The 16,133-nt window shown below is 39.2% G+C and overlaps 1 protein-coding gene across 2 annotated transcripts in view; it reads right to left on the reverse strand.

Moving 5' to 3' along the window:
• Positions 1-16,133, reverse strand: part of DOCK1 (dedicator of cytokinesis 1) — a 572,428-nt gene that overhangs the window by 433,587 nt on the left and 122,708 nt on the right. For both annotated transcript variants that reach the window (XM_075935276.1, XM_075935277.1), the window contains exons 19-22: positions 15,474-15,571; positions 10,162-10,251; positions 9,300-9,400; positions 6,642-6,776 (exon numbers count right to left, since the gene is read on the reverse strand). In XM_075935276.1, coding sequence (XP_075791391.1) covers positions 6,642-6,776; positions 9,300-9,400; positions 10,162-10,251; positions 15,474-15,571 — 424 coding nt within the window. The remainder of the gene's footprint in view (positions 1-6,641; positions 6,777-9,299; positions 9,401-10,161; positions 10,252-15,473; positions 15,572-16,133) is intronic.

Below are 16,133 nucleotides of genomic sequence, written 5' to 3' on the forward strand. Positions count from 1 at the left end.
AGGCAAGGTCACAATGCCTTTGTGTCACTTCAGTGGTGCAAAAAGGATGTAAACCTGCTAGAGAATTTAGTCCAATTTCTAAATATGGCAAAAAGGTAACTCAAAATTTCAGAACCCTCTCTCTATCTTAAACGCAAGAAGGACTTTACTGAAAATGTAGGGGAAAGTACGAAGTCTTACAAAAGAGCTACACCATTCCAGCGAACAGATTTCCTGTAAAAACTTTAAACGTTTCTTCTGTGAGAATACACATAGCTGGGATGCATTCAACAGACTTCTGAGAGCTCTCTCCATTTAGTGAGCTTCAATTAAAGAACATATGCCTAGACAGGATTAATATTTGCCACAGAGGGAAACCATAGGTAAGGGTGCAAGGGATACAGAAGACAGAAGGGCAGAATGATAGGGACCCATGACTGCCATGTCAGATCTAAATTGTGTAACTTATAAAAGAGCACATGGAAAGCACCAGAAATATTTCTCATGCACTGTACATTCAGTTCTATGGGTCCACTTGAGACATTTAGTCTCTGCACTGTTTCTCCATCCTGTTTACACTAGTTGCTGAAATGCCCCTTTGTTGTGGGCCATCACAGCCTGTAACAGTAGCTATCAATATGTGTGCACATCCTTTTTACAACTGAGAGCATGTCTACACTAGGAAATTGTTTCAAAATAACTAAATTCAAAATAATAATTCCCAAAATAACAAAATTGAAATAGTGTGTTCCTCTATGGGGGAGCATCGAAATTAGTCCAGGCTAGCTCTGTTGTGTACACACTATCTCGACATAGAGCCCCAGGAACCACTGGAGAGTAATTACTTCAAATTACTCTGAGCATTAGTGATTTTGAAATAGTAGCAGCGGAGAGTCTACACTACTGCTATTTCAAAATAACTATTTCAAAATAAATGTTTTTCCCTGAGGAAAACAGGAGTACAGATTTCAAAATAACCTGCATGTTATTTCAGAATAATGGACTTGGTAGTATGGATGTTCTGCTTATTATTTCAAAATAAGGGGAATTATTTCAATATAACTCCCGAATGTAGACCAGGGTTGAGTCTAGTTTCAGCATATGGTTCTTCCTTTCTAGGGAAATGGGAGCATTATAAGTTAAGTTTTTTACATATTCCAACCTGATTTCAAGTCTGATTTCTTCATACCTGAAAAGATCAACTTTAAGATTCACTAAAACTGACTTTGGATAATCTATACTACAAATTACAAATGAGGAAGAGAGATAGACGTTTTAAAGTGATGTATGAAAAAAACAGGATGTTCTTACTGCACTAAAATTCATGTGTATTATTTCTATCACAAAATGCATATGGCAGGGAACCATAAATACAAAAAAGTTATTAAAGTAGTACACTAGAGGAAATGAAAAAGTAATTAAAATACCATTTTGCTATTAGAACTTTGCTTCCCAACTAGAACAGTAGGCCATGCAGCACAAATAAGTAAAATTATACTTTAGGAATGAATTAAGATATTGCAATTTTCACCTAATAAAAGGAACCATAAAAACTTGACAATCAGTATCTATCAAGACATTTTACAGATACATGAAACTGGTTAATACAAGAAAAACAAATCTTTGTGCTCTCAATAAGTCCTGAGCACCCAATAACTTCAGCTGGATCAGGGCCTAAACACTGATCTGAGGTTACAGCCAGCGTGGCATATGGAGAGGGTGTCCAAGTGTTTGTTATCCAGTACTAAATGCAGTCAGAATGTTCAATAATAAATTATTTAAAAGTTATGATTTGTAATACCAATGCCTTTTTAAAAGCTTTTTCTTTAGAACAGAAACTATTTGCTCGTTAAGTGTTCCACACTAAAACACTAGCACTCAGACCATTTATTTTAAGGACAGCCCCTTATGCCGTGGGTTTAATACTTGTAATCACCAGAGGGAGGGGCAACAGCTTCCCTGGGCCTCTGGGCATCAGGAGGAGCTGGCTCAGCATCCCCAGAAGGGCGGGGCCCTGGGTGGAAAGGGCAAGACTGGCTCTGCATCCGCAGATGGAGTGAGGCCTTAGGCAGAAGAGGCAGGGCTGGGACTAACCTTCCCACGCTGCAGCAGCCAGAAGCTCCAGGCACTTGTGAATTGCCAGGATAAAGGGCAGTTACTCTCATTTCCCCACTACCACCATCAATGAACCCGATAATCACCACCTATTAGACAGGGCTTCAGTTTTACAAACAGAGAACCAATTGTTATGTCATTCGAATTTAGTAGCTTCCATAATCATACTCTTATCATTCAGAGTTGTGATTTTCTAGTGCTAATGTACTTTGAATTAGTGCTTAGCACTAGGAAATCCAATGGCAAACACTAAGGGATCAATTTTTTTTTCTGAAATCTCAACTGCAATGAGAGAGAATTATTTTTTTCTTGTAAGAACAAGTGACAGTCAGTGCCGTATAAGTCTCACAGCAAGAATATTATTGAAAGAAATTACATTGCCTAATTTATAAAAAAAACTTGGTGATGTTATCTTCAGAACTCTACATAAATCCCTTGCAATAACCTTGTTATATCCTATAAGAAATAGCAAAAAGGTTACATTAAAGGTTAAATTAAGACAAATACAAAATGTACTTCCTTATTCATAGGTTTGTATATCTACTCTTGGTAATACTATGACGATTTTAATTTGCTGCAAAATGACTATTTATACTAAGCATTGTTGGGTGAATATTGACTTCAGGTAAGGCAACAAAGTTACCTATGCAAGTCATAGAAAATGTTTGTTGTCTTCCCTGTCTCTGTACCCTCCCGCACCGTGCAGGACTTGGAATGAATATAAAACTATCTATAGGATCCCAGAACGTCATACAGAGGCCCCAGAGTAGTATACGGATCCTTATGATCGCAAAGCGATTTTCTTCAAGATTCAAATCATGATTTAAATCCATTTTAATCATGATTTGAAATCCACAAATAGGTAATCTTGATTGGGTTTTTTGTCATTTTATGTTATTTTCCTAAATAAAGGTTCATTCTCATTGGTTGGTTTAATTTAGTACAACTTTTTGCTAGCCATGAAGATATACTATACAGGCAGTCCCCTGGTTACATGGATCCGACTTACATCGGATCCCTACTTACAAACAGGGTGAGGCAACCCTGCACTAGCAGCTTCCCCCCAGCAGACCAGGGAGACGCAAAGCTAGCGCCTCCCCCCCCCCCCACCCCCCAGCAGACCAGGGAGACTCAGAGCGGCTTTTCTCAGCAGACACTTCAGCTTGAGAATAAAGGACTGAGGGAAGTGAGGTGTGGGAGAATAAAACTGAGCTCTGGAGAAATGTTTGGCTAGAGTTTCCCCTACAATATGTACCCGTTCCGACTTACATACAAATTCAACTTAAGAACAAACCTACAGTCCCTATCTTGTACGTAACCCGGGGACTGCCTGTATCTAGTACATTGATTCAGAGTCTCAATTTTTAATTTTTAATTATTCTAGAAATGGAAAATGGTACAATTTTAACTTACCAGATTACCTTTTTACTCATGATTTACTTATCAGGCGGCATTTCCTTATAAATTGGAATTTAATTAAAATGCCCAGAAACAGCCTCTTAAATTTTTTATTGCTTAAATAAAACTACCTTTAAAGTGCAAGATGCATGAGAAGAAAAGTTAATACAAACCAAGTTAACTTTTTAAACAAATCAAATATTATCTGTGCTAGGAAACAAGTGTGATGGCTTCAGGTCTCTGTGTCCTTTAAGGTTTTAGAACAAGTAGTTCTCAACTCCTCACACCTCATTTTCATTCATAGCTTGGAAGTAGAAATCAAGCTTTTCTGCTTTTTCAGCACCTAATCAATCAATCAAATTTCTCAACTTTGAATGAAGTACTCATTCAACTGAACTCACTGAACTGAAGAAAATTTTCTCCTTCCATCTGGAGGAAAAAGCCAGTGCTGTTACAGTGGCACATCAACTTACACTGGTTCAAGGTGATTAGCCTGTGATTCCGGTCATCTCAAGTAGTAGACTGTGCCCACGAAAGCTAACATATGATACCATCTCTATGTTTTGTTAGTCTATAAAGTGCTACCAGACCATTGTTGGTTTTTTGTAACTTATCCTGTACAGACTAATTCGGCTACCCCCTGAAGCTCCAGTTTATTAGTTCGTCATTCCTTAAAACTTAAGCAGTAAACATACTTCTTGAACCAGTTTAACCTCTCTAGTCCCTCACTCTCTTATCCAACATCATTCATGGCCCAGCATGACTTTAGTTAGCCAGATAACCATTTATCATGACCAAGTTTCCCGAAGTCCCATAAAGTTTGTTTACAGCCACCAGTCCTAGCTCTCAATGTTCTGTGCTGTAATTTAGCTCTAATTTACCCCTAAATAACTTCCAACAGCCCAATAAGCAGTGGAAGTGTTGATGCTACTAGATACTAATGGCCTCCTGTGATTTGGAAAATTCTCTGGCTCAGCAAGTGCCAGACTAGAGAGGTTCAACCTGTTTTTTTGTTTTAATTATTTTTAAAAGATTACAGTAAATTACAGAATTAACAGAAATTACCATACTTTCAAATAGGTGTTTTGAAAAGACAATATAGTTGTTTTAATTTTTAAAGCAATTTGTATCAATTTATTGACTTTAATCAACCTCAACAACTTGGCCCAGAGAAAAGTTTCCTTCTTCCTCCCCACAAAAGGTAAAATATCTTGCAATTAGATGAAAATATAATTTGACGTGAGGAACTAGCAAAAGTCAGCCCTGAATAAGTCATAGTAATTGAGCAGTGTCCCATTAGTAGCATTAATATTTGGATAATTATTATCTTGATCCCAAAGAGAGTTTCACAAATTTTCAATGGCCTGCATAGTATTTCTTTCAAGCTATTGGGTCACAAAATCATGACACTACTGCATATCACAGTGCTTCCTGAGGTGGTTGTTAGGCTTTCAAGCTAAATTAGGTATAACTTTCTTCTACCTTCCATTGTTGTAGGTTGACTAAAAACTAAGGAATCCTAGCCATGAGAACGAAATGATTTAAATAGCAATACATTTAAGACACTCAAAACATTTTTGAAATAGTGAATCTTGTAACAGATGCAGAACTCATACTAATGTACTATGGTTTAAAATTAAACTGGAGTTGTTGGGATGCCTAGCATAAGTTATTAGTTTGCTACTTGTAAGTAATATAGCCCTTCCAAGCCCTTGCTAATGAAGTTGTTACACATCAATACAACATCAAATATTCTAATTAGACTAAGAACAACTGCCACGGTTAAGGCTGCCTTCCCAAGCTAACCTTCTGTTTTAAGTTCCTTGCAAAATTCAGAAAGCTGTAAGCAACAATGGAAGTACTTATGTACCCTTTCTAAACTGAGGCATCATTCCTACAGTGAGATCCATGCTTAAATATAACCACATATACTCATAGTTTACATGTGCAAGGCTTGGTAGAAGGCAACTGAGAGAAAGATGCTGAATTGGAACAGTTAGGGTTTGATAACTGGAACGGGATCATAGAATACTAGGACTGGAAGGGGCCTCGAGAGGTCATCGAGTCCAGTCCCCTGCTCTCATGGCAGGACCCAGTACTGTCTAGACCATCCCTGATGGACATTTATCTAACCTACTCTTAAATATCTCCAGAGATGGAGATTCCACAACCTCCCTGGGCAATTTATTCCAGTGTTTAACTACCCTGACAGTTAGGAACTTTTTCCCAATGTTCAACCTAAACCTCCCTTGCTATAAACCAGTAGCAGTGTGGGCATAAGCTAAACCAGGGGTGGGCAAAAACACCTCCACGGGCTGGATCCGGTCCGCCAAGCAGGTTGATCCAGCCCATGGAGGCCCTGCTGCTCCCCCGTCCCCAGGTCAATTAGGGCCTGGGGGTGGGGGAAGTGCACAAAATTTCCTCCACTCTGCGCTTAGAAGCACCATGTGATCCTGGCAGGGCAGAAGGAGACTTTGAATGCTCCCCCACCCTCAAGCCCTGATTGGCTTGGAGGCAGAAGAGGGAAAGTGCAAAGTCTCCTCCCACTGCCAGGGACATGGGCGCCTAGGGGCAAACCTCTGGGGGGGAGGGGAAACAAAGACTTCATGTGCTCCCTCACCCCCAGACCAATTATGGTCTGTGGGTGGAGAAGCAGGGAAGTATCCTGGCCCCACCCCTTCTGGTACGGCCAAGGGCCACTTCAAACATTTCTGATGTGGCCCCAGCAAAAAATTATTGCCCACCCCTGAGCTAAACAGTAGCAATGTGTCCACTAAACATTCACACCTCACAAGGTCTTAGTACCCTCAATCTTATTCCTTCTGTCTAATGCCTAAGTTACATTTTCTTATACTTTGGGAATAAACCAAATTTGTGCAGAGCAAACAAGTGCTTTATAAAGAAAGAAATAATATTCCATTTACTGCATAGGACTTACCCTTAAATAGGTAGTGCCCTTACAAAAAAATGCTTTGTTTCATGCCATCTACTAGTAGGAAGAAAATTTACAATAAATAAAAAAAAAAACTAGAACGCATCACAAATATCCATGGCGTCAATTGTCATTTTAAAAAACAGAAAAATCATATATAGGAAAGAAAAAAATATGGATCCAAGGCTAGTTTTTTTTTAAAAATGTTAATACTTACTGATTGAACAATATTCTGGAACGCACTATAAATTTGAAGATATATTCCAGTGCTTTCATAGCTTTAAAAAGTTGATCAGTTACGCCAGTTTTTTCAGCATTATCCACATACGTTTTTAAAACTTTGGTCAGCTTGCTATTAAAAAATAATACAGGTTACTTGTATTTTTTCAGTTAAAAATTTTGATTCCTAAAGACTTTAACAAAAAGAAGTATTAGCCACAACTAGTTCACACAACATTAAAGCATTTTATTATTTCAGATTATTGAGTCTTCATTCAATTCTTGCCCTTGCCAGTGACTATGACTTTAGGGAATTCCATTAACCTCTCTGCTGAACACTTTACCTACATACAAAATGAGCTAAGCATCATGTATTTCATAGCTGTATTGGGAGCTTAATATTTACAAAGTCCTTTGAAGCTTCAGATGTTCAGGTCAAAGGTGCCATTGCAAGTGCAAAGGATTATCATAAATACTTGTGAGTAGATTTCCAAATTTAATTATATTGCTTAAATCAAGAGCCCCTTCTGGGTTGGATCTAGTATCCTTTCATAGGGCTTTACTTTGGAGAAGTGATAAAATAGATCCTGTAAAACTCACCTTTCCAAAATTATAGACAGTACCAGTTGACATTTAAAAATGGATTCACCTCCAACTCTGGGATTTATAAAATTTTGTTTCTATACACTAGCAAAATTACCACTTCTATAGCCTCGCTTTGCATGACTGGAAATCCCTGTTTAAACTGAAATATAGTCAACTCCCAGTTTAAAATCACTATCTTTAGTTTTATTTTAAACATGCAATGAGTGATATTTTAAGAAACATACAACCTATTGAAGATAAAAAGTGCTAAGGACCTCATTTTGTCCTTAACACTGAAGTGTGAAGGAGGATTTATTGACATGGTGTCCTCACAGGTCTCTGGATCTGTCAATGATGATACTCAGAAGGCTGCTTCCGTATGTGCTCAATGATGTGGGCCCAATGACCACCGCAGACCCCAAGAGGACCCCCAAAGACCATAAAACAGATAAAGATCCAAGGTGCCTGGCCAGGTTTATTGTTAAGTGAAGTACAGCAACAGTTGCCAATAGACTCCGCCAAATCACTGCACACATGTACTTATAACAATGGCCTCAGCACAACCAGGCTATGTCTAGACTACATGGCTCCGTCAACGGAGCCATGTAAACTAGTTTACCAGGCACAGGCAAAGAAGCGGGGATATAAATAATCCCCGCTTTATTAAAATAAACATGGCCACCACGCAGTGCGGACAATCAACTGATCCAGCACAGCGCAGCAGTCTAGACAAGGATCTGTCGTCTGGGGAAGTGTATGCCGACAGATCCTGTAAACCTTGTTTCACGAGGCATAAGGGATCAGTCAGCAAAGGCTTCCCCAGCCAACAGTGGCAGCCATGTTTATTTTAATGAAGCAGAAATTATTTAAATCCCCTCTTCTTTGCCCATGCCGGGTAAACTAGTTTACATGGCTCCGTCGACAGAGCCATGTAGTCTATACATACCCACAGTGGGAAACTCTCACTGCTCCCTGGCTGGACTAAGACTGTCCCCCCAGCAAGACACCACTTTATATACAGGTACAACAAGTTACACATCACTGCTGACGTTGTCAGGTTACCACCCTCTTATGCTACTTAGATACCATTCATCACCCTGTACCTCGTGGTTTGATTAGACCATCTCTATCTATCATCTGTCATTTTAGACCCTTTCCTGAACCTGAGTCTGTATTTGTGGGGAGTGCGTACCAAGGCCTTTTTTAATGAGCTGGTGGTACCGTGTGCTTTTAACTTATGACCCAGTACCAATTACTGTTGTACACCTGGGCCTACTACCAATTAGTGTTTTGCACTCTCAGCCCTGTTCATGCCAAGTTCTGTTAGCAGAGCTCTGCCTCTTGCTCTCAACTTAGTTTTGCTTTATGTTAGCCATGTTTTGTCTGTTTTTCGCTAGGCCTCAGACCAGGCCTGTGCTACATGGGCTTACGTTTTAGGCCTTCATCTTACTACAAAGTGAACACACTTCAATTTTTTCCCTTATCTAGTACATAAAAGTAAATTGGCTGCCAAATTCCATTCTGAAGAAGAAAAAGTTGCCAGCAAAACTCCATTACTGGTTTTGTATCCAACAGTCAAAAGCAGCAAATAGCAAAAGAAAGTTATGGGGATTTGTTTTTATTTTGCTGGGTTTTGGCTTTGCTTAAGGATGACAACGGTGGATAGATAATAGAAGATAAGCAGAACACCAATTTTACACCGTATGCAAGATGGATTTAAAATTTAATATTTATTATTCCTTGCACAAGTATAATTGGCAGTTGTCATGTTTTATTTATGATACTTTTCTCCGTAAACATGTCTGAAATAGTCAAATCACCAACTCATTAAAAAAGGAGGAGCTCTGGTCTCCATACCTTAGAACTGACAGCATAGTAATAGACTATTAATTCAAATTTGAAAAAAGAAAAGAAGGAATATCTTCTACTCAAAAAAACAAAAACAAAAAAAGACCACATGTTTTTTTCGTGGTTATAGGTAAACACCTATTTAAATTATGCAAAAGGAAATGTGAATGCCATCTAGACATATTCTGGACAAATATTTAGAAAAAATATTTTTAAAACTTACGTGTAGGCTAAAGTAGCACTGAAATGTTTCTTAATGTAGGTTTCCAAGACAGGATTAAAATGCTGAAATTTTCTGTCAGCAATCAGTCCAATGATAAATACCTGTTAAATTAGTATAATTATTCCATTATCCAAAAAATCTTGGAATTTCTATATTTTCAAGAACTAATCAGTTGAGTCATTCAAACAAGCAACACTAGTTACAGGACACACAGATAGACACTGACCTTAGTTAAAAATTCTCAGAGATGCTAGTCTAGAACTTTAAAGAAAATGAGTAGTCCTGTAGCACCTTAGAGACTAACAAAAATATATAGAATCCGATGAAATGAGTTTTACCCACGAACGCTCATGATTCTATATATTTTTGTTGGTCTCTAAGGTGCCACAGGACTGCTTGTTGTTTTCTTAGTTAAAAACAACAATCCTATTACTCTATTTTACTTTACCAGCTTTCTGTTCCTTACACAAGAATGATTCTCGCTCTGCCCCACCGCCTCTTTTACACCTTTACCTGAAGACTGGCACAGTAGCTGGACCACTATATGCTCTGACATTTATTCTGTCCCTGACACTGTCAGCAGAGTGCCCTCCTTACACTTCTCTTCAATCACTATGATGCAGTGTGTCAGAAACCTCAATCACTATGATGCAGTGTGTCAGAAACCTCCATCCACTTCAAATTAAAGCCCCAATGGATGTTTTAAAAACACTTCAAATAAGACAAATTTCAAAAGGTATGATTTGCAGGAGATAGGATGAAGATTATTTATGAAAAGACCATAGGGTTTCCCTAATTAAATCTGTAAGTCAGTAAAATTTACATTTTAGCCAAATAACTATACACAAAAATGTCAACTTACCAAAGCATCAAAGACCAGTGTGTCAAACGTCTCACTCTCTGAATTCTCCATCATTATGTTAAAAAGCGCATCCAGTGTATCTTGTAAAAACTGCAAATAAATATAGTCACTATATTTTACAAGAAATTTGAGATTAAAGTTTCCCAAATTGATATTTTACAGGTATCTACAAAATAATTTTTATTTTCACATTATATTGACTATAAACATCAAACATCTAGTTTGAAAATAGAAAAATAATTCTTTCACATTTTGTTTTTCATTTGTCAGAAAATGCATCTCCTCCTCTCCCCAGTTATAAGAGCACTTAAAAGTACTTGAACAGAAACCTTTCCTTGTTATCGTGAATATACCAATAAAGTGTTTCAGGATTCAATATTAACACACTGTTATTAAAAATAAACATGCAATTTTTGAGAAATCATCATGTATCACAGTACAAAACACAAACAAGCAAGTCAGACTCATGCTAAATAAATCAGGTAGTACTCAGATGCTTTGAAATTATCTTGACATTAACAGAAAATACTACACAGATATTTAGGGTTCCACGAATTCACAGAACCACAATGATCAACCAATAGCACACATGCAGGCATGGGAAATGCCACACACAACCTTCTGCCTCCCTCAGCCCTCCCCCAAAAAAACCTACAAGCCTCTATCATTGTAACTGAAGAGGAATCTTCGCTAGACAGTTGGCGGGATACCCTGATCTGTACAACATGAAAGTAAAAACAGATTAGCAAAGGGGACTTGGTTTCAGCACAGTGGCAAAAAGTGCTCTAACACCATCTAATTTAATACTCCTTCCTTCTATGTGCTAGTAGCAAATAGGGATGAAGTTCTTCAGGTTGTAAGAAGCATTTAGTTTTCCCATCCAACAATTCTGTGTCCTGGCAATTTGTATTACTAGATGGGACAGAAAACCACACCATCTCCTCTGCTTGACTGACAAGTGCTCAGATTCAGATTTATAAGGAAATATAGTTTTATACAGCAAATGCCTTTTATTTCAGTTGAAACTAGTAGGCAGTTTTCTGCTGCAGTGGGATTCAAGTTTAGGGGTGGAGTATGCTGTTTGTTTTAACCAATAAATGTTATTGGGGAGGGGGACTTCCTGCAACAAGAGGAGTAGAGTAGATTCAATAAATCTATGTAACAGCCTGTGAGATCGCATTCAGGTAGTGTCTTGGGTTCTTTAGCAGACTCATCAATGCTCAATCAGAGAGAATCACTGTTAATGATCACAAACTAACTTTAATTTAGTAACCCAATGAAATAATCTTTTTGCCATCAATTTCCATTCCAAGGAATCTGTAGACATAATATGATGCTACTAAGATCTGGAGGCAAAAAGCAGAGAAGAAGGAGAGCTTGCAACATCATTTCTGTATGGGCATGCAACTTGGGGCCAAAATCAGGTTTTGACTTCACATTTTGATTCTTAGTAGAACAATGCTGCACTCATATTCATTTAATTAGGGGGAAACAGCCTGGCAATTCACACTGGTCTACGTTTAAACATTTATTCTTCAGTGGGAGAGAGTTAAGTTTTCCCAAGCATATGATTTTTGAGAGCATGCCTAAAATCCATTAAAAAGAACACAGAGTAGTGAAAACGTGCCATGACTAGATATTTTTGCACACTTGGGCATCACATGTATTTGCTTTAATTTTTCTAGGCTATAAAGCAGTGGTTCCCAATCTTTTTGATACTGGGGACCAGTAAACCCATTCACAAGCTTTTGGAGGACAGGTAACATTTATTTTCACATTTACATATTCATTAAGCAAATGATGAATATGCAAATAAATTGTTTCTGGTTCTTCCAAAGCCCCCAGTGACTACTTTAGCAAAGGTTTTGATATGGTCTCCCACAGTATTCTTGCCAGCAAGTTAAGGAAGTATAGATTGGATAAATGGACTGTAAGATGGATAGAATGGTGGCTAGACTGTTTGGCCCAAGGTTTCCTAAACTTTATATAGTTGGAAACCTGTTTTTTTCAGTACCTTCTTTTGCGGCCCAAAAATATAAATGCATATAAACTGGGTTGAGACAGGATGTGCAGGCTCTGGGGTATGAATGAGGGATTTAGGTGTAGGAAAGAGTGAGAGGTGCAAGCTCTGGGAGGGAATTTGGATGCAGGAAAATGTGGCGAAGGGGATGCTGGCTTAGGGAGGGAGCTCCAGGCTGGGGAGTGCTGGGCTCAGATGGAGGGTTGGGGTGCTGAGCAAGACACAGGCTTGTGAGGGTGCAGGAGTTTGGGTTGGGGGTGTGAGGGGCTCAGGGCAGAGAGGTTGGGAATATGATGGGCTCAGGACACAGATTTGCAGTGTGTGGATGGTGCAAGAGTGTTGTGGCAGAAGATTGAGGATGAGGGGGTGTGAGAGGCTCAGAACAGGGGGTTCCAGTATATAATAGGCTCAGATTTGGAGTCGGGGCAGGAAGTACAGGAGTGTTATGATGCTGTGGCCAGATGATGACTTGCCCCAATTGGGGGTTTGTTGGCCAGGCTTCATTTTTAAATAAAATACTGTTGAACACAAAAGGTTTCGGCATCATCTTTACTTATAAGAAAGGCAAGTAACCTGTTTGAGTCAGGGGTCACTGGCCCACAGAAAATTCATTCAGGGCCACACAAGTGAGATACAAAAACACAACCCCTCCAAACTCCTCAAACCTCACTAATGTGACTTCAGCTGTGCTTGTGGGTGCTGGGACAGGGTTCTTGGGCAGGGTGCCAATGGGTGCTGGGGCAGAGGACAGGGTGCTGGTGGGTGCCGGGGCAGAGTATTTGTGGGAGTCTGGGTGGGGAGGAGGGGACAGGGACCGATACCTGGGGATCCTGCAGCTGCATGCCAAGGCCTAGAAAGTGCACGGACTGCTCCTCCGTCCCCCAAACAGTGTTGCGGTACCTGAAACACTGGTCCATCACACGCGTGATGCCTTCCTGTGCAGGGGGAAGAGGGAATCCCAGACCGTGCCAGCTCCAACTGCTGGGGCAGTACGCGCCCCACGGCAGCGTGTGCTACCCAAGGAGCCGGAGCCAGCGGAGTCCCGGATCCCCACCCCCTCTCCACTGCAGTTTTAGGTACCACGCCGACTGTTGGGGTGGGGGGAGAACAGCCTGTGCGCTTCTGGGACCTTGCGTGCAGCTTCAGAACTGGCCCCCGGCCCCGCGGAAAGCCTGCACAACCTCGGTGGTCCCTGGAGGTAGCATCAGCACAGCCGCCCCCCTCTTGGCCCCAATCCCACCTGCTTTATCGGCCGGTGCTGGCTCCCATTCTGTGTCAGTGCGCCCGGTCTTCTCCCTGGGTCCTAGCGCCCACAGGATCTAGCCCCGCTGCCCGGAAGAATGCCCGGCAGAGACACCGCGGGCAGTGGGCTCTCTCTCAAGAATCGTGCATGCAAATTTTTCTGAGGACAGTATTTTTTTTTCCTAAGGACTGGTACTGTGCCGTGGACCACACTTTGGGAAACGCTGCTATAAAGGGTAGAAGTACCACAAGCAAACTACTAATAGCATCTTGCTGCAGACTGTGGCAGGAATTTAGTGACTAGCATGAGGACACATTAAGCAGGGAGGCATGTCATGAATAAGGACTATTGTTCTGTACTGTTATGTCTGTAGAGCAAATATGAAGAACTCCATTAAAATCATAATCTCCATTGAAAGAAGATAACATTTGTTCTACTGGTACTACTGATGTATGATGAGAATCAAACATCTGACAAGTCTCTATTATGTTCACTATTGAGGTATGAACACTAGTACAGTATGTAAAGATATTTTGATAGATATTTGTAATCATCTATTATAATTTGAATATTCTTGATCAAGCAGACATAATTAAAATTGTGCTATGGAAAAATGGACATAGCTTAAAGGAAAACAAATGAGGAGGAACAGAAAGGAAAAGTTACAAACTACAAATAAAAAATAAATATTCAATATTATACAGACTAAACTACTAAGAATTAAGAATTTTCTCTCATACTTTAGAAATTGGTGCATGTCTCTATTAATGAAGGAAGCTTTTTGATGAACAGGCCAAGAATTTATTTTTTGTCTACAAAAGTGTGTGTGACTTTAACATCTGCAGGTGGAAGCTTGGTGCATGAGCCTCTACCACCAACGCTAAAAAGCCACCTGGCTCTCAGGGAAGGCTGTAGAACAAGCTCACTTTTTCTGTTTGTAAGTGGTCTAGGTGCCACTACATGGGTAGGTACACCACACCCAGCAGGTGTGTGGGTTACATGGAGAGGTGGGGGAACAGTCATGTGACAGGAGGAGGAAGATAGGTTCACTGCAATATTGTTTTAATTTTCAGTTGTTTTTCATTCTGTTAACCTTCTGTAATCACAGAGCACTGAAGTGTTTGCTTGCTGTGTACTCTCCAAAGTAATTTGGAGTACAATGAAAATCACCCATGATAACATTTGTTGGCAGTGAGAATTAGTAATAAGCTATAGCTATCAAGTAATATAAGCCAAAAATATAAAACAAGGCCAGTCTGCAAACTCCTATGTAAGAGGCTATTTTATCCTTACTCAGTAAAGAACAATGGCTGTTGTCTCAGCTGTGCAAAATTTCCTTAAGATGAAGCATACATTAGTGCTTTTTTATTTGATTTGAATTTTAATTTGGTTAATAGAAGCATAAAGGCTTTTATAGTTCATCTTCTCCTGATATATTACTTCTGCTGACATTATTGGATTTGATTTAGTACAATGTATTCAATAAAGTCTAAGCCTACTGTTTTCCATAAATAAACCTGTCTTTATGTTGGTCTTTACAATCACTCAGTGCACTTATGGCCTTGGCAAATGTAAATTATTTGGCCGAGCTACATCTTCAGCAGGAAACATAATTAAAGAAAATATTAGCAACACTTGCTGAAATGTGATATTTGCACTCCACATTCAAACATAATAAAACATACTTAATATTTATTTAGAGAATTCAACTTTTGCTATGCATTTTATTACCTCACAATGATTGAGGCACTGTCCCTCAGCAGTAATTTCAAGAAATTTTGACTGTACTGTTTAAATACAAATCCCTTTTGGCATTTAAATGTGCCTATAAAAGCAAGCTTACTGCAGTATTCAAAATATCTATAGTTTAAAACCTTGTGCATTACACATCTGTATTTAAAAGTAGTTCCTTACTTGACAGCGGTGTTGTGAGGATAAATATATTAAAGACTGTGAAGCATTCATATGGGGGCCATATAAATACTTGATATAAAGGGACACAAGTATTAGAATATCAAAATCATTTTAAAATTTTAACTTGTTCATTACCTTAACCACTTCACCACCATCAACTTTCATCAACTGCCTCAAATTTTGCTGCAGCAAGTTTGTGTTAGATCGCCATTTCAAAAGCCCCAAGAGATCCACTAGAAGTGAGAAAAACATTCAATTATTATGTACTGCAGGGAGTTATGCTCTCATTCACATACCAAGACTGTATTAATAATAAATAAAAAATTCACTTCCATTTTCACTGGCTGTTTACATATTTCACCAAGGTATATCTGCAGTGCTGAAATATACTAGAACTATATTCCTAGTTCCAAGTTCATTTACTGTGAGAATGTCATCTATGAAAACTCAATGGTAATTATGGTAACAATACCTGGCACTATGCCATCCAGACTATATTACATCTGAAAAAGGCACTTTTAGAAAGAAGGCTGAGAAAGTGCTCTTCTCTTAATATCAACACTTTGGTCCATCCAGGAGCTATCAGACACTAATTCTTCTACACTGCACCCATTGCTCAAAATAGGCTATGCAATTTGAGTTATGCAAATTGCATAGCTTATTTTGAGTCAATTTCAAAATAGCTTATTTTGTAATTTGGTGCTGTCTACACAGCTCTTATTTTGAAATAAATCACTATTCTGAAATGCCCCTTATTTCTCGTGGAATGAGGTTTACAGGGACATCGGAACAGTG

Source organism: Pelodiscus sinensis, chromosome 8 (assembly GCF_049634645.1).
Source record: "Pelodiscus sinensis isolate JC-2024 chromosome 8, ASM4963464v1, whole genome shotgun sequence".
Lineage (NCBI taxonomy): Eukaryota > Metazoa > Chordata > Testudines > Trionychidae > Pelodiscus > Pelodiscus sinensis.